Source organism: Vanellus vanellus (assembly GCF_965231255.1).
Source record: "Vanellus vanellus genome assembly, chromosome: 1".
NCBI lineage: Eukaryota > Metazoa > Chordata > Aves > Charadriiformes > Charadriidae > Vanellus > Vanellus vanellus.
In genome coordinates this window covers 64,648,944-64,671,950 of record NC_138905.1, presented here as the reverse complement: position 1 = coordinate 64,671,950, position 23,007 = coordinate 64,648,944, and the positions used below count along the sequence as shown (strand labels likewise).

At 41.4% G+C, this 23,007-nt stretch overlaps 1 protein-coding gene across 3 annotated transcripts in view; it reads left to right on the top strand.

The window, feature by feature from the left end:
- Window positions 1-1,942: 1,942 nt before the first annotated feature.
- Window positions 1,943-23,007, top strand: part of BRAF (B-Raf proto-oncogene, serine/threonine kinase) — a gene marked incomplete at both ends in the record, with an annotated part of 74,729 nt that continues 53,664 nt past the window's right edge. For all 3 annotated transcript variants that reach the window (XM_082495524.1, XM_082495523.1, XM_082495522.1), the window contains 2 exons: window positions 1,943-2,077; window positions 16,970-17,071. In XM_082495524.1, coding sequence (XP_082351650.1) covers window positions 1,943-2,077; window positions 16,970-17,071 — 237 coding nt within the window. The remainder of the gene's footprint in view (window positions 2,078-16,969; window positions 17,072-23,007) is intronic.

The following is a 23,007-nucleotide window of genomic DNA, read 5'->3' as shown; positions in this document are numbered from 1 at the left end:
CTCAGCTAAATTCATGTCCAAATTTCCTTCCCTCCTTACCACGGGGTCTGTTATTCCTGACGCCATTGTGGTTCTGTTGTGTCCGTACAGTAAACTGACGTTGCATTTATTTACCGGGTACAGCACTGCCAGTATCCAGCTGTGTTTGAAACACTTTTACACACCAATGGTCCCAGTGTGAAAGGTGAAATATAAACCTCGAATCTATCATCAGGATTATTACATGAAGCGGTTGTACGGTTACGTATTCACAGCTGAAGTGAACCAAAGATAAGGATGTTTGCACTTGCATGTTTCAACTTAGTATTTTAATTGACTGCCATAAAATATATGAGGTTGTGATAGAACAGCCTTTACCTTCAAAATCCTGCTGCCGTTCTGATCTGTTGGCTTTTCTTTGCAACGTGTTAAAATACCGTTACCAATTCAGTATTTATCATAAAGACCTTTTCAGCAAGAAAGCAACTTAAACCACCTGATTTAGTGAAGGCTTTATGTGTGCAAGTGGCATTTCAGTGGGTGTGGCACGCAGGGGTATGATACCGGTCAATTTTTGACTTTAAACAGGAGCACTCTGGCACTTTGGGGGAAAATGGCCGGGTTTTGGGGGGCAGTGGTGGCTGCCAGCTCCAGCTCCTCATGGTTTCTGAGCCAGAGGGAGAGGTGTACCCCAGCACACCCTGCCTACAACCCCGCTTCCTCTGTCCTCCCCCCCAGAGGACCCAAGCCCCCTGCAGGTCCTGCTGTGTGAGCCCACCACCTTTCCTCCCTGGTGAGCCAGGCTCTCGGGGCAGGCGGCACATGTCCCGTCCTGCTGACACGGTGCAGACGAGGATAGATGCTCGCACTTGGAAACTGGGATCTGCTCCCAGACCTCCAGATTGGACCAAGCTGGCCAGGGGTTGAGAGGTGTCACCAAGGAGAAGGAAGGAGCCCCGACGTCTGCTGAGCTCATGGCTGGACCCTCCCCTCACTTGCAGCACCGCATGTAAGTAAAGCACTGGCTTGTGGCAGCCGAAGGCCTAAATGCCGGTCAAGGGGGAAAAATAAGGATGTTTTCATCCATTCCATTATTTCAGTTATAACCACATCAGATATTTTAATTATAAGCAGAGCAGGTGCAACAATTTCAGATGAAAATGTGACTTTTGGGTGTATCTCTGTCGTTGTTGCACAGTACGTATTTACAAAGATTTACCTCGGAGCCACGACACTACTGTTTGTCAAACAATGTCGTGCCGGCCGAGGGGCTGGCAGGTCCCTTTCCCCCCTGTGCCCGTTCACCGTGCCCACTGCCCTCCTGTCCCAGCGCGCCATTCGCTCACGCAGTACGTAAGATCCCGTTTATTTCTACTTTTAACCCTGCCGGCACCGCAGCCCCGGCCTCGTTCCACCCGCAGGCGCTTCGCGGGGCTCCCCACGCAGCCACCGAGCGCGCTGCACGGCAGGACCCGCCGCAGAACCCCCGGCACTTGGTGTCCGACCTCCCTCCCACCCCCTGCCGGGTCTCCCGCCCGCCTCCCGCCCCTACAGCTCCCACCGCACCGGCACCGACCCCGCGGGGGGAGCGCGCCTGCGGCCCCCGCTACTCTTCCGCGCCGCTAGGGGGCGCCGCAGCGGCGGGGGGCGTGGCCTCGGTGAGGGGGGCGCGGCCCGAGCTCACGTTCGAGTTCCCAGGGCGACGGGTGGTCGCGCCGTGACGCCAGGGTGTTTCCCGGTGACGTCCGGCAGCTCATGCGCAGTGGTGTCGGCGGCGATTCTGGGTGACGTCACTGGCCGGGCGTGACGTGCCGGTGGCGCGGGCCGCTGGGAGCTGGCCGGGATCTGCGCTCGGCCCCCCCCTCCCCTCCCCCCTCCCACTACGGGTCGCGGCTGGGGGCGTCCCGGCGGCGGGGACGCGGCTCCCCCATCCCCCGCCCTCGCCCCGGCGCTTCGATCCAAGATGGCGGCGCTGAGCAGCGGCAGCAGCGCGGAGGGGGCCTCTCTCTTCAACGGGGACATGGAGCCCGAGCCGCCGCCGCCCGCGCTCGGCGCCTGCTACGCGGCGGGCAGCGGCGACCCGGCCATCCCGGAGGAGGTGAGGCCACGCACACGGTGGCTGGGGCGGCCACCCCCACCCCGCCGCCCATCCCGCCCCCCTCTGGCCGGCCCGCACCCGGGGGCCGCCGGCGGGCCTGGCCGGGTCAGTGTGCGGCGCGGAGCAGGGTGAGGCGCGGGGCCGGCGGCGGGGATCCCCGCTCCGGGGAGGCCCCCGGCCTTCTCTCTCCCTCCCCCCCACCCCCCCTCCGGCGGCGGGGGCGCCGCTGGCTCCAACCGCCGGCGGTGATGCAGTGCCGGGGCGGGGAGGCTCCGCGCCGGGCCGCGGCCTCCCTCCTTCCCGCCGCGCACCCCCCGGCGCCCGGGCCCGCTCTTTCCCGGGGGCGGCCCGTGCCGCTGTGAGGAGGCTGCGGTCCCCTCCCCTCCTCCACCTCCCGGGCCCGCGAGGGCCGGGGCTTCCCCCGGGCGGGGGAGGGGTGTCGGGTGGAGGTCTGGTTTCAGACGAGCCCACCTGCGTGCCCCCCGGCTGTCGGGCTTGCTGTTACCTGGCGGCTGTGGCCGGCAAAGGTTTTATAATCGGTTTCCGCACCGCTACCACCCCCACCCCCCAGCAATGGTGTCGAAACACTTGAAATGTATTTTATGAAGAGGGTTGGGTACGGTTCCTTTAGTGGGTGCCGGCCCTGGCGCGCCGTTTCTGCACGAGGCGCCTGGGGAAACGTTAACGGCCCGGGCACAGTGCGGGTACCGGGGGGGGGGGGGGGGGGGGGGGGCGGGGCGGGGGGATCAGGGCCTCTGGGTCGTGTGTCTCTCACATACTTCCTGTGTTTTGGGGCATATTACTTAACTTCCCAATCCCACGGCGAGCGAGCGGTACTACCTGTTTTGCTAGGGTTAAAGTGTAAGTTGCTAATGCTTCGGAAATGTTTGCAGAAGGTGGAATAAAATGTGCCGTAGCAACGCAAGGTATCTTGTGAGTTCGAATGCTATAGGCATTGAGCTCGGAACGGATCGGCAAACGCCGTGCATCAAGTCTGTTCTGGAGGTAAATACAGATGCCAGAAGCTCTGCCTTCTCATTCCGAGTCTTAGTTGCCAGAGATTATTTCAGCTCAGCTTTCCTGAGCGTGTCTGTGTAATGGATAGAGGACCTCTCACCTGTGAGCAGAGGCTTGTAGCCCTGTGAGGTGCCGAGCCCACCAGCCAATGGCTCCTCGCGGCGCTGGGGGGAGAGCCTTCAGCAGAGAAAATGAGCTGGCTTGGATCATTGGCTCACAGAGAGATCCAGTTTGACTCCCAGCTTACCGGGAAAAGTTCTATCTTCTTATCCATTTTATTTTTTTAATAGCATGGTGGATTATAGTGGAATTGATGAGTTGAAAAGTTTGACAAGTACTAGAGCTCATGCCGGGTTGGTGGCCAGAAAGGAGAAATGGGAAAGGTGTTTTCCCCTATTGATGCTAGTGAGAGGTGAGATTGATTCCCTCATCTTAAGAAGCTACTGTCTTACTTGCTGAAGGAGGCAAAACTCGGCAATATACATGTATTTTACACCTAACCAGCAGGGCAATTAAATGCTTTGAGTAATGCAAGTCTGATCTTAACTTCCCTGAGTAAGGAGAAACTCTCAACTGGTTGAGAAACCTAAATACTTGAAGAGTGGAGTTTAAAAAATACTTTCTTTCAGCAGCAAAACAGAGATAAAAAAGCTTCTCGCTGACTTTTGTCACCCTGATTGTGCTGGCACAACTGTACATGGAACTAAATTTCTCAGTTATTTCTGCCATAAAAAAAAAAAAAAAAAAAAAAACAAACAAACAAATCTCTGTGGAATCATTTAAATAACTGGTTTATATTGTGGCCCTAGAAACAGTAACATCAGTACAGCTGAGTTGGGTAAATAAACTGCAGTGCAAGGGAGAGGAGGGGGGAAAGCACTGGCAGGAGGCAAGAATGTTTTAAAAATCAGTTTTCATACCAAGGGGGATGTTTGTGAAACTGCTGTAAGTCACCTGAAATTCAAAAATGTTTTAGCCTCTTTCAGTTTTTAGATTTGACTTTACGTAGCGTAGCTTTACCCCCCTCCTCCAAATACCTTACATCTCTGTATGAGAGAGAGGGAGAGGAGCAGTCTGGTATCTGAAACACCTGCCAACCAGAGAGGTTGATATGTCACAAGTATGGGTGCATATATTCACCGTTAGGAAGTGTGTGGGGGTATTCTTGTATTTTTTTAAAGGAAACGTTTAATACATTGGAAATACTGAAACACACAAGTCTAAGGCAGAGCCAGTGCTAGAATTTTTATTTTTCTGATGTGGTTTTGTTCTTCAGTTAGCTAGTTCTTCCTCAAGTTGTAAGTAATTACGTTTTGTTTACTGTATAAGTGCACCTACTACTTCATCTAAACCTGTACTTTTAATAAAGTTCAAAACAAAAAAATTGCTGGTACAGTTAAAATGGAAACTATCCCTAATACAAAAACAAGCCAACCTAAAGTGTAATGCAAAGTCAAAGTGACATAAGTCAGAAAAATACTGAAGTGCTTCTAACTGACTCATGGCTCTAATGTAAGTACGTGTTCTAGTGTTTTGTTTCGTTCCTTCAAGACAATGTAAATCTAAGCTTTAAAAGTAACCGTGTTGTGCAAGCCTGTTATGGAGCATAACCTTACTTATTTTGAGGAGCTACCTGTAAAGGTTTTAGTTCTCTATAATCTTTTGGGAACAGCGGTCCTGATTTCCTGTGCCTTCAGTTCTGCACTTGGTTTCTAGTTTTAAAAGATGGGTGGAGATCAAGAATCTCTGGCAGACCTTGAAGTAGTCTTACACAAATTTGTAAGTGGAGCCCTCTGGTAAAGGAGGTATTCAGTATCGAGATTGTAATCGAGTGTTTCTCTGCTGGTTGAAACTACATCAACACCGCTTACGAATTCAAGGGTTGGTGTTTTGAAAATCAAGTTAAAGCCATATCGTTCAACTCGTGGCCAGTTTTAATCAAATAATGAATGTAGTTCTTGAGAAGTTGCCTCAGTAGCCTAACTGCTGATAGAAAAAAATCTTCTATGGAAGAGTATAATAGTTGCTAAAGCTTTTTTTTCCCATGTTACAATACAAGATTAGTAAGAGTAGTTGCACGTGCACTCAAGTAGTACATTTAGGAAATAGGTACTTCCTGGAGGCATAAGGATTTGAAAAAGGTAGGGGCCAGTGAATTTAGCAGAAATTTTCCTCCTCTTCTCACCGTTCGGTTGTTGGTGTTGGGAGGCCCAAGATGAGTGCTGGCGTCCAGAGGCACGTAGGTTGGCTTCTACCCCAGGATGAATTCTCGGGACAAGAGATTGTTTGGATGGAAGGTTTTCAGAGTATTACAGGATTGTTGATATAGTAAGGAGTGTGTGACAGCTGTGAGGAAAGGCTCTGTTCTTGTTGCTAGAAATTATTTACACCAATATTAAATAATTCAAACGGGATTTTCTGTACTCAGAGCTTTGTGCCTTGAACTGCTCTTTGGAAGATGAAAAAATGACTTTGAAGGTTGTGAAGTGAGGGCCTGAGCTGTTGGATGGTCAATCGTTTTCTACGTGGCAATGCTGGAATTTATCCTGCATGAATATTAGTTATATATTTAGAAACCTTAATCTTATAAAACAGATTTAATAAGAAGAATAAAATGCACAGAATGAAAAGGCGCCTCTAACCTTATAATATTAAGTAAGTGTTGGGTTCTCATAAAGTAACAGAGGTACACCAAGAAAAACTGGGGTTGTTTTTGTTGCAATAACATGTAGGGAACCTATCGTGCTAAGAATTAGAATAACTTTCCTTTTAAGTTTCTATTTCTCTGTAGAGTTTACAATTAAACATGCTACTTATTTGGAAAGTTGAAAAGATATAAGCATTTTTTACTTCATAGCTTTTGTAATTTTGGGAATACGTTTTATGTTGAATCTCAATTATGTTTCATTGCATTTGTGTTCAGTGATTGAGCTAACTTTATAGTCTGTGAATGACATCCAATTTAATTGTGAGGACAAGTTAAACTTTAGCTACAAGATGCTTCATATCCAGCTAATATACTGCAGGAGTGTATCTCAAAAGATAAGTGAAATAATTGTTTTGTTTTGCACAGCATGGGAAAGGCCTGAGCCAAATACTATGTCTGACTTTGGGTCACAGCTTCAAGAAATACATGGTCTAGCTGAGGAGAGTCTAAAGAATAAATTACAGTGATCTGAAGTCTAGAAGGTCAGAGCTTTGAGGAAAGACTGAAAAAAAACAAAAAACAAACAAACAAACAAACAAAAAAAAAAAAAAAACAAAACAAAAAAAACCCAAAACCAACCCAAACAATTGGGATTGTTTAAAAGAAAAATGGAAATTGTCAAATCTGATGCAAAGAAGAATGCAAATAACTTGTTCTCCAGGCTTGTGGTGATTACTGCCAGAAATAGTAAGCTTAAATGGTAGCAGAGGAGATGGTTTCACATTACTATTAGACCTTTTTCTTTATGGCTAGATATAGTGAAGAATGAAAATAGTCTTTCTTAACTTATTCATAAAATGTCCATTAATAGATTCTGTCACCTTCAGAGGCGAACCTATGTCAGGAGTGAGTGATGGGGAAAAGTTGATCCAGGTGTAGAAAGGACAGTGACTTTGATAACCTCGTGTCTTTTTTTCCTTAAGCTTTTTATGATTTATGTGTGGTAAGGTAGTCCGAACATTAGAATACAATCTTGAAATACTTGAGTTTAGTGGGGATATTAAAGAAATTTCTGCTTATGATGTTTTTCCCCAAAGACAATAGCATTAACAGCTCTGTCCTGTGGTAGCTTGTTTGATTACACAAAATTTGCTTAATAGAGTAGTAGCTTCTTCTGAAAAGTTTTTGTCTCAAGAGGCTTGTTTCTTGTCTCTGTAAATATGCACAAACTGGTTGGATACAGTGTTTGGTACTGAGTTTTCTGTTAATTTATGCTGTTACTTAAGCCACTAATGCTATTCCCATTTGTGTTTTGTTGTAGTTGTTAAACTCAAAGACTTCTTATTTTTAAAGCTGTTCTAGTATCCTTCTTGACACTTTTTTTTTAGCCAGGAAAGGCAATTCTTTTGTTGCACGCAGTTAAAAATACTGTAGATCAAATGAGATTTGTTTTCTGTTTGTTTGTTTTTTATTTTTTTTTTTATTTACAGAGAGATCTTTTGATGGTAGATATTTTTTAAAACAAACTGAAAAGAACCAGATTTTCTTAAAGCTCCAATGTTTCACTTTTTTTTGTTATTTTGTAACAAATCTGTAGTTCAGTTTTATTAGTTATTATTTCTATAGAAAATTGGACTTCATGAAACATTTTGGAGGAAATTTCAATTAGAAGGAAATACAATTTTATTTGTACTTCCAAGGGAAACAAAAGATTTCAAATGATAATGAAATTGCTAATTCTCTTCCAGTCCAGCTGTATGTAGAAGCTGCTTCAGGTGTAAAAGTTTTTTTGGTGACGGTTTTTGGCCAAGTGTAAGTTTTACGTAAGTTTTATTTTCAGTTTGAACAAGTCACTTTTGAAGGGCGGTGTAATGTATGTTATAGTAAAAATGCTCTGTCATAACTGTAGTCCCTAAGGGTTGATGCAGCTCCCGATCACTGCGGTTACAGTAAAGTCCATCAAATGATGCTCTGCCACCCAAGGGGGAGGTTTTGCTTTTGCCTGTGCTGACGTTGGGCTGCTCAGCCAGATCAACTCCTTTGTGCCAACTTAGTACCACATAGGTCCTTTCCGAAGTTGACTCAACTCACTAATGCTGAAGAAAATTGGCATCGCTTTTGCTGGCTTAGAGTGCTGCAAGCTTAGTGAACTGAGTCTCTTCAACATGACACCAACGAGCTCCAAAACTCTTGCGAGGTAGGAGACAAAAGGAATGTGGTTAGGGGGAGTCGTGGTAGTATAGTGGGTTTCCCCCCCACTTTTATTTTTTTTTTTTCCAAGATCATCTTTGTCCCATGAAACTGCACTATTTGTCATCATTTTTTGTATTTGAATGAGAAATCTTGTTCAGCTGAGGCTTCGTTAGCTGAACTTGCCTGGTTTAGATCCTGACACCTCAGATCTTTATGGTCTTGAGCTTCCCGTGCTAGGTTGTGACGATCTTACTTGGTCTCTCTGGATTGCTTCTGAGCGTATCTTTCACAGAAATGTGACTACATGCCCCAGTTTTGCCAGTGTGCCAGGGATGTGAAGGTCCTCTATGAGGTTCTTGTATAGTAAGTATACTTTTCCAACAGCTTTGACCACGTGAGATTTCTAGGTACAGTATTTAGTTTTTTGAGGTGTGGGGTGTTTTTTGTAATTTTCAACTGTTCACACATCTGTGTGTGCGAATACAGCTACTTTCTTGTAGCTAGTGCAGGGTACAGAAGCCAGTGTGCAATATACATGTCTCTTTGCTTCAGTTTTTTTGCTTCATTTTTTTTTATTCCAGTTGCTCTTGAGCTTTTTGGGCATACAAGGGCATCCTCCTAATCTTCCCTCCTGTGCACAGCTTCTTTCCAAAACGATGAAATACGTATTTATGCAACTGATTTCCTCTTCTGTGGCCAATACTAAAGTTAAACAAGGCTGCTTGATGCAGAATTGCATGTCTTGTCGTCTTCTTTTCCTGTTTAGATCCCTTGCTGCAAGTGTTTGGCTTGTTACTCGACCTTTTTAGCATTTGTGTGTTGTGAAGAAGCGGCAACAGTGCCTTTCTGTATTCTGTTTCTGATGACATTTTATGAATGTGGATGCTAGCAAAAAAAAAAAAAAGGGTGAAAGAGGCAAAGGTCTTATTTTTAACCACTCCCATTGTCCAAAGGTGCTGCCAGTTCAGGCAGGAGTTTTCAGGGAGCAGTGCTGCCAGCTATCATCCCACTGTGACACTCCCCAACCAACGTGAACATGAAAAACAGTAAAAAACAGAAAACAGTACCTGTGCTCTTCTCAAAGTGGAGTCTTGCAGTTATAGTGCTCAGTATCAACTGAATTCTCCACACCGTCGATACCAAATTCAAGAGATCATAGGAATGTGTTTGGACACCGAAGGAAGATTTTCTTTTTCTAAGGTTCTGATCAAGTGAAATATTTTTGTGGGTTTTCCCAGTACACCTGCACAAAATTTAGTATGAAGAGGCAATTCAATTTCTACATAGAGTACCAACTTTCTTTAAAATCTTTCTTTTAGAAGGCAAGCAAGTAAGGTTGTTAATGGACAAAATGTACTTACTGTTTAAAAATGTGTTGCGTAACTAAGTGGACAGGAATTTTTTTACCACAAAAAGGAGGATACCAGCTTTAATATCTTCATCTGTTATGTGGTGAGGCCTCTTAAACAGCATAGTCATTAGTAAAGCTGCTGTTAAATGCACTGATAAGTAGTAAATACTTTTCAAATGTAATTACATTGCATTCAGTCAACATTTTCTGACACTTGGAGCACAGACTTGGTAACTTTTAATTTATTTTTTTTACTTTATTTCAGATGAAGGGATTGTTTTGAGGGTAGGCATTTGTGACGTCTGAGCAGCATGTGTATAGTTTTTTTGTCTCTCTAGTACTATTGTTCACTAGTGGTGTTGGAAAAGCACTATAAAATCAACGTGAAATAAAATACATCATTATGACTTTAAGACGTTGGTAACATTTAGGTGTTTGAAACTGGGTGGTTGTATATTGGTGCCTCAGTCTTTGAACTGGTTTTGTTAATTTATTCATTAAATTGTAATAGGTCAAACATTCTCTCTAATTGGTTGTAAGTAATGTAGATTTAAATGTGAGTCTTTAGCATCATCTGAGATAGCTTTCGGAAAGGATTTTTGTAAGCATTCTTAAATTTTGCTACAGTTTGTAAGTGCTAATAAAGTATCTTGTGATATTTTTAAGGTTATGTACATCGTTGAAAATTAATGTAACTTTTTCCAGTCTCTCAAGTCAGCAGTTATAGGTTATAAGTCTTGCAGCAGGTTTTATGTACTAAATAGTTCTCTGATTTGATCAGCTGAATTTTGACTGAGTTAAATTAAAATACCTTTATCAGAGGGTTGGTTTTTTTTTTTTCAGTTTTCTAAACTAGATGGTTGTTTTCAACATCCTTCCATGGTAGCTGTTGTATCTTGGTTTGGATTTTTTTTTTAAACTCTTCTAACACTACAATGGGTGGCAAGGAGCCAATTCTGCCTTTTAAATTATTTCATTTTTTCATGTTAGTACTAGGGTTACTAAAGCAGCATGATCTGCTGAGTAGAACGTAGAATGCCATTTAGGAGAATGTGATTTCTGTGGCAGTTTCTATTTGTGACTATTTTCTGTAACTGGGAGCAAACTACTTGTGTATTACAATTAAAAAAAAAAACCAAACCAACAACCAAACCAAGTACATTTGCTCTGTTTCAGATTTTGAGACCTGTTTGTGATAAAATTGGGATACCTTAGTTACTTCATTGGATCACAGATATTTCTGAACAAACAGAATATATTTATGCTTGACTAACAATTCCATCTGTCTCTTACATTTTCGAATTGGTAGAAGACACAGTATAGTAATAGTTAGGTGGCGGAATATTGCAAAGTGTATAACAAATTATTTTATGGATTGATAACACGAACTTTTAAATAGGTGCTGATTATCTTCTGGATAGTCTAATTAATTGTGTGCTCTGGCAAAGAGAGAGCAGAATAAGTTCTGTAGTTCAGCTGAGACTGAGTTTATTTGTTTTGTCATTTTAATTAATGTGACCCAAGCTGTGTGAGAGCTCTGCTCAACTAGTATTTGCTTCTTATAGGCAATTATTGTAATTAGTTGGTTGGCTGCTTGCTTTCCATCACAAACATGACTTGTCTTCAGCTTAAGGTGTGCAGAGAAATGGCCTGGTTTATACATGATAGTCTTTTTTTAAAATGTCACTGCTGTGTGGATTTACCACGCTGAGAGTCTGTGGTAGTTACCTCTCTAAAGCAAAATTGCATTCTTAAATAAATTAGGAAATCTGGATAGGGATTTTTTTCCCTCCTTTTTTTTTTTTTTATTAAACCTGTGGCCGTCTAGGGAGAAGTTGTTAAATTCATAAATGTAAATACACTGAATTGTATGAGAACTTGATCTGTGCGTGATCCTTATGACTACTGAATTAGTACCAAAGTGAATAAGAGACTGGTAGTAATGCAACACAAAAGCCTTGAGGAATGTGGAATTAAAGATTTAGTTAGATCAAAGGAAGCTGTGCAACTGGTAGTTAATGATTTAAATTAAGGATACAGACACCTCTTATTTTTCACACTCTGCTGTTCTACTGTGGTAGAAAATATTTGTTAACTTTCCCTTTTATAGTGCTGGGGGCCAAATTCTACGTAGCAGCAAAGATGGCAGGTGATGGAAGAAGTGGGGGAATGAAAGAGAATTGAAACTTAAACTCAAAGGTTGCTTGCTGCTTCATGGCAGTCTGAATTCATCTGTGGGCTGTAGAGAGGAAAGGTGACTTTTCGCACCAGCTCAGGTGGTCACCGGGTCCTTTGCCTAGCTGTTCCAGCGCACTAGACTGGCAGAAAACTAACCTTGGCCAAGAGCACAATTTTCTGCTTGTTTAGCTTGCTAAAATGGTTCAGCCAAAGGTTTAAGTTCTGGAGAAAAAGTAAAGAAGGGAGCAGGGGTAATTAGCCAAGGACAATATGATAATTGCACCTACCTTCTAGGCTGGTGTAAGCTGCAAAGCAACTACTGCTTAAGACTCTGGATGACTTTGTTCTTCTAGAGAAACTGCTTGGTTATGTTACAAGGGTAGACTTTATTCAGCTTTATCCTTTACAATTTATCATTGTATTTAAAAAATATTTTTAGCACTTATAAGAAGGAACATTTGGAGTCTGAATTCCTTTTATTAAAGAGGAGGCAACTTAAGAGGCAAAGGCCCCGACAGACTGAAAGGCTATTTTATTCTGCTTTAAGAGTAGGATTGAATGACGAGCAATTCAATTAGTGTTTAGAATTAAACAAAAGAAAAGACATAGATTAAATACTCTCAGTTGCAACTGATTGTTTGCAAATAAATGAGAGATGCAAGAATATTAACTAAAAACTGATTGTTAGTAATACCAGGGTTTTGGGTGGTGGATGTCCTCTGATAAGCAAGTTTTTTATTGAACATGTTTGTCTTAGAGTCACAGAGTTAGTCTACCACTGATTTTTTTTTTTTTTTTTTTTTTTTTCAGTACAGTTTCTGCTGCTAACTCCTCAAAGATGATAGTCATACTTGAGTGTTAACTTCATCAGATGTTTCCCAGGTTGGGGTTTTTTTTGGAGTAGGGAAGGAGTTGTTGGGTTTTGGTTGGTTTTGATTTGTTGGGTTTTTTTTCTTAATGGGAACAGTGTCACAACAGACACAGTTGGAAACCTGCATTGCTGGTTATGGGGGTTAAGAATCCACCTTTCTTTCCTAAAAAATGTTACCTGTTAAATGGAAAAAAGTTTTCATCTTGAAGCCTTCTTAATATTTTACTAACTGCTGTGCTTACAGCAGATGTCTGCTGATCACATTACTGTATTAGCTGCCCTAGTTATGATCCTAGTCATCAGACAGGATGGTACAAAAAATATGCCTCTTCCTGATGATTTTCATTCTTGAACCTACTATTACACATCTTCACCAAAGCCGTTCTTCATCAGTCTGGAAAAATACATTCATAGACTCTTGTGGAAAAAGAGATACCGGATCATTTTTCTCTTTGCTACCCTAACTTCTGTAGATACTGTTGTCTGTAACTTATTTACTAATCTGTGATTGTAAATTTTACTGGACTCATTCTGAACTGTCTAGCTAGGCAACAACAAAAATACACTGTTGAAGTTTGCATGTCAGATACTGTAAAGGAGCTGTGATAAAAATGATTCACCGACATTAATAAAAAACTGGGGAAGATAAACTAGGAAATGCAGCCTCCACGTTGACATGAATGTCACTTGTGTAAACTCTTACGTGAAACCCATTGCAAGCTGGTTTTCAAGTCAGTAAAGTTTCTCAGCTGTTATTCTTTTTCATACTTGTTCAACAATGCAGTTCGACTATTTATTAAAAATGTGATAAGCATGAGGAGCCAGCAGAGAGTAGGAAAAATGCAGAAGTTAACACAGTGGATGTGTGAGTTGAGAGAAGCTTCCACTGAGAGATGGAGAAGAGCTACAGCCTGATGTACAGGAGGAAGGAAAGGACTATCCTTCCCACTGTATGTGCACGTTCCAGCAACTGACTGCAGAAAATAAAAAGCAGGCTTTGTAAGAGGCAAGAGGAGGACTAGCACCACTCGAGGTTGATGGGGGGGAAGTATCTCAGAAAAAGATCTCAAAATGTGAGGAAGAGGTAACAGTGATTTTTCAGCAAGGAAACTGGGAAAATGCAAACTCTGTATCTCGACGTACAAATGCTGAGGTGCTGAATTATTAACCCCATTAATATATTCTCTTGCCTCTCACTCTAATACTTGATTTTCAAGTTAGTTAAGACATTAGTCCAGCTAAGAATGATCTCCTACATGACAGCTTTCTAAAGCATTTTCTGACAAAGTGGATCCTAGCTCAGTGGACCAAACAATTGAATTGATTCTGTAAAAAAGAAGCCTGAAGGGACTGATTAGAATAGTATTGGATAAGTATCGATGATTTTGTCCTCCTTATAAAACAGTTTCCAAATCAAATGCTTAATTTATATATATATTTTTAAATCACCTAGTTCGTTCTATCAAAGTATTTCCATCACCAAGCGTGATAATCCAAATGCAGGACATACTGTGCCTGTACAAATAATGGCTGCTTTTTTCTTTATGGAATAGATTTGAACTCTCAGATGTCGTCTACCAAATATGAATCATAGAGCTTAGAGTTGGGATGTGCTGCAAGATTTGAGTATTGTTGCCAGGTGCAGAAAGTATAAAAGATAGTTTGCTTTGTCCTGTTTCAGGCACTGCGTATACAAGCAGCAAAGGATGCGAAAATAACTTTGTGGCTTATAGCCTTGCGCTTGTGGAGCCATAGTCTTCCTTGAGTAGAATGGATTTAGGCTTCTACTGTATCTAACTTGCCTCTGGCTTGAAATAGGTCATCATCTTTATTACATTGCAAGGGAGTGCTTCCTTGCAAAATTAATGCACAATTAGCCACAATAGGCAGATACAAGTTGATCTATTCCAGTATATCTGGAATATTTCCAGTCTTCTGGCTGCCTGCGTCCATGTTAGCCTGCGTCAGCTTCCTTGTGTCAGCAGCACTAAAAGGACAATCAAATCTAATCTCTTGTGATAGGGAATAACCTTAATCTAATGCTACCAGATAAGGCAGAAAAATTTATTTGAGGCTTTTTTTGGAAAAATGATAAAGTTATCCGAGCTGTAAAGGATTCATTAGTTTTTCGTGGAATTACAATGAAACAATGTGTCTCAAATAACGATGCTGCTTCCTGTGGGAAGGGACTGGACTTGCATGTGGACAACACTAGGTGCACTGCAGATTTACTTCAGAATACGTTAGGTTTTCTAGCAACTGTCTCTTAGGCTGGCATTGATTTTTGTATTTTTGCAAGATACTTGGCAGTTGTGGTTTTATGGTTTCCTATAGGTGTGGAGTTTCACAAGTGTACTGGAGTGCTCATACAAGTAACAAAAAATATGTCTGTTCTTTCTTAACGACCAGTAGGCTTCTGCACTTTTATTTCTAGAGAAAGTGTGAATAAAGTGTGGATGAAGGGATTGCTGTGAGATCTCGAGGAAAGAATGGTATTAGTGTGCATGTGTTTAGCTTGAAAAACTTGTCTAGGAACAAGCTTTTTGACCCAGAACTGATTGCTAAAAGGATTCTATATTTCATGTTTTTGCTGTCTGTGTTGTTAGGTGGTTCTTTGCTGTTGTCCTGGGATGTATGTGCTTATGGAGAATGAGACACTTAATAAAATCCTAGTCAATTTTTGTACACTTAGGTTTTATTTAGACAGTTGAAAGAAGCCCGTATGTCTGAGTTCAGTAGCAGTCACAAGAGGTTTAATTCTTAAATGGGAATGTGTCTTGGCTCCAAGTCTGTAAGTCTGGGCTGGCACACATGATGCGAATTTAGCTGAGATAACTTATCTGAACAAGCAAGTTTGACAGAAGAAAAGACAGGCTGAAGTTGCTGGCTCTGCTGGCTGCGTAAGTGCAACAAGTATGGTGGTTTTTTTTGTGAGCTGGAAGCTGTGGGTACTGTGGTGTGTAGAAGCAGACATTTTTGAGTCGTGTGAGGTCATTTGCACAGAGCACTAGTTCCGAATTCCAGTTAGGAAAAGGCTTGAGTTGCTTCAATTGAATTGAGGTAGCCATAGATCCTGTGTAGTAGAATGCAATATACTTGCACAGGGGTTGATTCTCAACGACCCAATTTAGTTAGGGGATGCTCTGGACCACAAAACACTGTGCATAATATATTCGCTAATATGGGAAGCCAGAAGATGAATTTTCTATGAGTAAAAATAAGTAGAATTTGCCACTTCAAGGGAAATTGTGAAGCTTGGAAATTTGCCATGGCATATGTGTTCTTGTGCTTACTTGATTAGGGATAGAATATGTTAGTCAATACTAGATTTGACTAAAGTTTTTTCAGCTTGTCGTAAGACTTTTGATGAATATGGCACACGAAATAGGTTTTCCATTTCTGTGAGCAACAAGTAATGATTTGTTGCTATGGTTGACTTTGATAAATTTCCTTCTGCCTTCAGTGTACTTTTAACTGTGAATACTCTTTGGAAGATGATAGAAATCCATATTAAGTTTGTCTGTAAGATCCAGTTGTGGAAAGGCTCTTGGTTTAGTGCGCGAGTGTATAGTAGGTAGTTCAGGGCACTGTTTTCAGCTCCTCTGAGCAATGTTGTCTTCCACTAGACTTCCATTCAGCTTCTTCAGGTGAAGACATTTTTTGCCATAGGCTGGCAAAAGTAAGTTTCAAAATTTTTTATTTTCTTCATGAGTCAATTTTTGCTCTTGTCATGATATTAACTTAGAAGGAAGATTTCTGCCCTCATTAGAGGCTGTTTGATTCTCTTGCCAACATTTCCTAAATAACATGCTTCCGTTCTGCATACTGCTGTTGCTCAGTTATATTTGTTATTCTATTATCTTTACTGTAAAAGACGAGAGAAGCAAGGTTGTGGCGCAAAATAGAAAATAACGTATGAGCAAGGAAGTTATTTGTTATCAATCTTCAACAAAAGTATTTGGAAACTCATCTGACATGGAGTTCATTCTACTCTGCACTCGTGAGGCCACACCTGGAGCGCTGTGTCCAGTTCTGGGCTCCCCAGTGAAAGAGAGACATGGCCATACTGGAGATAGTCCAGTCAAGGGCCACAAAGATGATTAAGGGTCAGTGAAAGGAAGATGGAGCTAGGCTATTCTTGGTGGTGCCTCCTGACAGAACCAGAGGCAGTGGGCACAAACTGAAACACAGGAGTTTCCCTCTGAACATCAGGAAGCACCATGCAAATGGAAGACTAGGTCTAGGTTTTGTGTATGTTGTTTACACAGATTAGTTAAGGTTTGATAGAATAACTTCTTCACTTAACTTTGTAGTACTGTAGAAATCGGGTTGCAAAGTCTTGCAAGGAAATACTTAATATGGTTTTGATAAACGTGAAAACTAAACTGTTCTTAAATGCTCATTCGATGGTTCCTGAATTTTAAAGCCAAATTTGATTTTTCTCTGTTTATCTCAGAAGCAAACTGTGCCTTACAGTGAATGTACAGGATAGCTTTGTGCACTCTTTTACTGATAATTAAAATACTTGTATTATGGACTTATGTTATGAAATATCAAGAAAATGTAATTTGTTTGGGTTTGGACAGATTCTCTAGGCTCCTTTTGATTATAAAAAAATTTAATTTTCTGTTTTAGGTGTGGAATATCAAACAGATGATTAAATTAACGCAAGAACATATAGAGGCACTGCTAGACAAATTTGGAGGAGAACATAACCCACCATCGATATATTTGGAGGTAAGTTCACGTTAAAATGAATATGGTTAGATTAATGGTATGTTGTCTTAATCTTATGTGAAGCATTTTATGTTAAAACTGAGAATACCTGTAGTAAAAGAGAATATTCTCCTTGTGTATTAGAAACTTAACTGTTTCCCTGGAGACAGAAAGGAACTGTATGGGAATCCTGACATGCATCAGTAGGGGAAGATCAGTGGCAGGTCTAATAGTTATGTTGGTGCAATTGAAATATAAAGCATCCTTTATGTGGGGTGGGGGGAAGATTGTGTGTGTATAATAGAAAAAGGCATTCTGTGTTGTTAAAAGCAAATATATACACATACAAGTGAAAACATCTTACAAGACTGACATTAAAGCAGTTCATTTTTTTCTCTTTGAAAAATAATCATGTGACATCAAAAAAAATGCTATTAGTAGAAGGGAACTTCTTGAAGTAATACTTAAAATTGTAGGGTGGAGTAATATTTTTAAGCTGTGTTTAATTTGTAAACTAACTACAAATTAAATTTCTGTATTCTTTCATCACTCCTGATTCATGAAATTGCATTGACATAGGACCATTAAGAGCATAAAAAAGGACTGCATGCATAAGTTACATCTATTAGGAATTGAATGGGTATCACTTGCTCCAGACCCTGCCCTTTTCTTGGTTCTCTCAAGTATCAAACTGGAGGTCAACTAGATTTCTTTTGTAGTCTTTTTAATTGTAATTGCTGCTTAAAGGCGCTGGGTAATTAAAAATAAAGATCTCATTATTTGAGGTACCTCTACCTTCTATCTTAATATGTCAGAGCAGGGCACTAACTTGATTATACAAATGTTGACATAATGTCCTTAACATTTAAGGTCAAATGAGGCCCTCTATAGTTGCTTTACTTATTGCTAATGTGAAATGGGAGTATTGAATGAGTGCTAATCACTATTTTAACAACTCGATGGTATATAAACACACCTCTGCTTTCACTTGAACTAGTTCGTTCCATATGTCTGGATCTCATATTGCCACGTATGTTGGTTTAATTAGATTGTATATCAAATTACAATAATAATGCACTTAATCTGGTCTAAGTGTGTATTTCAGGTAGCGAAATCCTGAGTTCATTATAGCCATTTTCCATTTGCTTGTATCTAAATTAAAACTGAAATCCCTGTGCTGGAAGCTTGTAGGTTATTCTCTAGTTCGCTGGTAGGGAAGAGGGCATTTACAGTCGTAAATGTGTACTAGGAAATGATTACAGTAGTGTAAAGAGTATGGTAAGCCTGAAATAGTTGGTGACTACAAACTGTGAACCTTAAAGTAGACTTAGTTCGATGGCTCCACGTGCCACTGAGATGAAACTGCAACTCAGGTACATCAACGTGGTAGGGAAGCCCTGCAAGACGGAGCAGGGTGTTCTGCTGCTGCAGTGAGTTCTGCTGGATCATGAAGCCAGTCTCGTGACAAGTAGTGCTGGTACTGACTAGGGAGCAGTAAGTCATTGAGAGGAAGGTGGGAGTGACTGGGATTCTGCTTTTTCAGTTCAATTATCCCATGAGAGAGTCAGTCCTGTGAAAAGAGCCCACCATCATTGAACTAAAAAGCCTTACTTTTCCCAGCTCTTTGCTATGTGATTCCTCCACTACCTTTGTTCAGGTACTTGTAGTACCAGTAATGGCTAAGACACTTCCAGTCACTAACCTGGAAAGGAAAATATTCTGGTTTTGTTGGATTAGTTTGCCATCCAGTTAGTAGATTGAACTTGGTCATGATGAAGTCTAGCCGAGTCCCAAAGCTGTGCTTGAGGTAGGGAAAGGGAAGAGCTTGCAGCTGTGAGCCAAGAACCTAGAAAATGGGGTGAGAGAGGAGAGGAACTTTCTTTTTGGATGATCATCAGCTTAGATAAGATCATCCTCAGATGGATTGATTAAAGTGAGTAGGATTAAATGCTGCAAACCTGTCATTTGTTTAGTGTGTAGATTTCCTGTGGTAGAACTAAAGTGTGAGGGAAAGAAAAAGAAGAAACACATTATTGAGTACTTGATACAGTTAGAAGCAAGATTACTGTCTACCCTTGACTTCATTTCAACCCAGCAGCAGTTGTCTGGTGCATCCTTTCTGTGCATTTCCCACTTCTTTGGCTGCTTTTGGCTTGGTCAAGGACAGGCATTTCTTTCTATTGCCAGAATTGGCTTTGCAGCAGTTTACCTGTGAGTGCTAGAGCTAATGTTTTGACTTTCTGTATTCCTCCACCGTTTGGAAAAAGGGCCAGAACAACCCTGGTTGCAGCGTGAAAGGACAAAGCTGTATGTAAAAAGCTTTGATTGTAATGTGATAAAGTGTGGAAGAACACATTTGCTTCTAGGAAATGTAGAACTAAGAAAATACAGTACTTTTGATATGAGGAAAAAGAACAGGAGAGTATGCAGAATATGTGTGGGTAGCTTAGGTGGTTCAGTGGATAACTCATCCTTCTAACATGCGTTAGAAATTGCAAACTCCCGATGTACAGAGCCCCTGTGTGATAGCGGGCCTGTTGCTCAGTTCTGTACCTGGGCATCATCACTGACTTCTGTGCATGACCCCTCTTTGCCCCCAAGCTTTCATGCCTGGGCTTTTGCCTAGGTCTTGCGGTATGGTCTGTGTACTATCTCCAAAGTGCTTGAACAGGATGGTAATGTAACTTATACTCTGACCATCCTCTTCTGACTTTTATATTTTGATCACTTTGCTGAAGTCTCATTTCTGGCTGTAAAGTGCAATATTGCCCTGCTTTTACCCAGAATCTGTATGGGTAATTTTGGTAGTCTGTTACTTGAATTGTATCACCCTTCCCTTTGTTGCCTTCCACTGCTCTGATCTCTTTGTATCTTCCCTAAAATGGGAGCAACTCTTAAGGATTTCTGTAGATTGTGCCTATTGATCATCTCTTGAGTGCTATCAGCGAGCATGTTGTTTGCTTCTCTTGGCAAAAGTTGGAATTAGCCAAAGCTAATTGCTAGATAAGTACCTGCAAATGAACACTTTTACTTTCACCCATATTGCCTTCCACTGTTGTAAACATCTAGTTTGTTATTGTAACACTTTCTGCAAAACCATGCCTTTTTGTCTACCTATGAAAAGCTTGACAGCTATCCATCCATCTTCTGGTGTGTAGAGTTTCAATACAATGGGATTTGTTCAGTTCTTTTGTACTCCTGTCTGGCTCTATATCCTGAGTTTCTTACACGTTTTACTAACTGCTCATGTTCACAGAATTTGCAGCACCCCTCGTGCTGGCGCCTGACTGGTGCTGGATCTGCGTCTGTAGACCTGTCAAGTAAAGTTGTGGTTGAACCTGGTGACAAAATTGCATTTCAATTAAAAGCGGAAAGGAAGGGATTGAGGGAGCAGAAGTGCGCAAAGGAAAGCTGAGGAACTGAAGAAGAAAATTAATTCTGAAAATTGAGCATTCAAAGGATGTAGTAAAATTTTGTGCATTGACTATAAACCATATACCTCATTTAAAAATAAAAATTATTTCTGCATTAGCTACAGTTGGTCAGGAAAATAGAAGCTAACAAGCTTTTGTTTCTGTGCTCATCTGCAAGAGCACAGTCTTGTGGCAGACTTTTTTTTTTTTAATTCTGGGGGGGTTCGATGCATTTTACATCAAAGAACTTTAAAACTGACAGCTATTGTCACAGCCATCATTTCAGGATTCATCAATTGACTATGAAAGAGAAATGGATTTCTTGAAATACCAAAAGTGATTGACGTGTCCTATGTTGAATTCAGCATGTATTTAATTATTCTTGCAAGAGGGGGGTATTCGGAATTGGGCGTATGAATTGCTTCTCAGTGATGGCCTTAAAAAGGTGACTGTAGAGCATGGGGAATAAGGCCTGCAAGCCTGCTCAGGCTGCTTTGTGTGCAGCTGCCTATGAGTGTAAAATCATAGAATGGTTTAGGTTGGAAGGGACCTTAAAGATCATCTAGTTCCAACCCCCCTGCCATGGCAGGGGCACCTCCCACTAGACCAGGTTGCTCAAAGCCCCGTTCAGCTTGGCCTTGAACATTTCCAGGCATGGGACCTCCACAGCTTCCATGGAAAACCTGTTCCAGTGTCTCGCCACCCCTCAGAGTGAAAAATTTATTCCTAATATCTAATCTAAATCTACCCTCTTCCAGTTTAAAGCCACTCCCCCCCCCTCATCCTATCACTACATATCCTTGTAAAAAGTCCCTCCACGACGTTCTCGTAGGCCCCCTTTAGGTACTGGAAGGCTGCTATAAGGTCTCCCCGGAGCCTTCCCTTCTCCAGGCTGAACAACTCCAACTCTCTCAGCCTGTCCTTGTTGGAGAGGTGTTCCATGCCCACGTAGGATGAAGCTGGAGGGGAGCGGGTAGCTTGTCTCTTTCCTCTCTGGGCAGGAAAGTAGGGCCTGAGGAAAGAGACCAAAGCTGCAGAGAGACTCCTGAGTGTATAACAGACTCCTGGAAATCACTGTCAAATATTTGAAATAACTGCTTGACTAAGTACATGTAGAAATATCGCTAATAGCATTTACTTTTCTTCTGGAAAAGAGGATGCAGGAGCTCCTTGGTAGGTTTTACCACACTCTTTGGAAGCACTCTGTATCACAGCAGCTGAAAACATCAATGATTTTTGTCTTCCCACATAATTTCTTAGTGCGTTACATCTGTCCTTGAAGTGCTGTTTCCCAAAATACACAGTTTGTGATTCACTGTGGAAAAACCCTTTTCTTAAGGGTTTGTCTAAGCATTGTAAATATTGGAAATCTTTACTGCAAAGAAGCCTAATATTATGATAACTGGGAAAAAGCTGGGAATTGGAGAGCAAAAATGGTTAAAGTATGCAGTTGGGTATTCTATAATGGCCATCAAAATTTTTTTTTTTTTTTCTTTTTGTCTCTACCAATGAAGTGCTGATGAAAAGGATAACCTAAGTTAGGGAAAGGAGAATAAAAATCTGTGCATTTCAACTTAGCATTGGCAACAAATGTTATTTACAAATTGAAACGGGTTGTACAGATCCAGACTGGCCAAAAGCAGTCAGCTCACACTTAGAAAGGAGAGATCGTGCTTAAATGACTTAATCAGATTTATTAGCCTTTGCGGACTCTTAATGACTGTTCAGGGAGGCCTTACCTATTTAAACTTCCAAAATGCATTGTGTGTCCTATGTGTTATCTGTGAACACTTTATTCGTGAGAAGTTAATTGAACAGTATTAGCTCATTTGCATGTAAATATTTCTTTGTGCGGTATGAAGTTGCATCCTGGACCTGTTACTTCAGTTAACAGTACAAGAGTAAGCTGCCTGCTTTTTTGTGTTTTATTCGGACTCCACACAAAATAAAACAGTATACAAATGCATAGATAGAATGATAGCAGTATCAAAATAAGGTTTAAAACTTAGTCAGCTTTCTAGTATTGTCATAAGGGAATCATCATCTTTCCTACTCCTTCTCTTGGAAGTAATTTAAAATGAGAATCGGGGGATAGAGGTATGTTTGTCCCAAAGTACTGTGATTGTTTTTTTTCTAGCTTTCTCTTTTCCTGGACTATTAAACATATTTTATTCAGAGGCCTTGCTGTTGCCATTTTTGAGAGTTTGGCTTTTGAATTTCAGGAGAGTATTTAATTTTCTATGCCTGTATATCTGAAGAATCCATGCAGGAGGTCAAATTAATTAATTAAAGAAGATTACCTCTTTGCTGATCTAAAGGATGCTTATTGGAACAGCAGGCAGATACAGTCAGAAATGGATCTTAGTGCTGAATCTCAGGTTATTTCAGACTGTTTGTGGTATTCCAGGAGAATGCTAACTCTGGATGCAGGCACTGAGAAACACGGCAGATCTCTGTGGAAATTCAGATTAATTTTTACCAGGCTCCTAACAGATGCTGATCAAATATGTTGGACCAAAAACGGAGTGTCTAAAGTTAGACTAA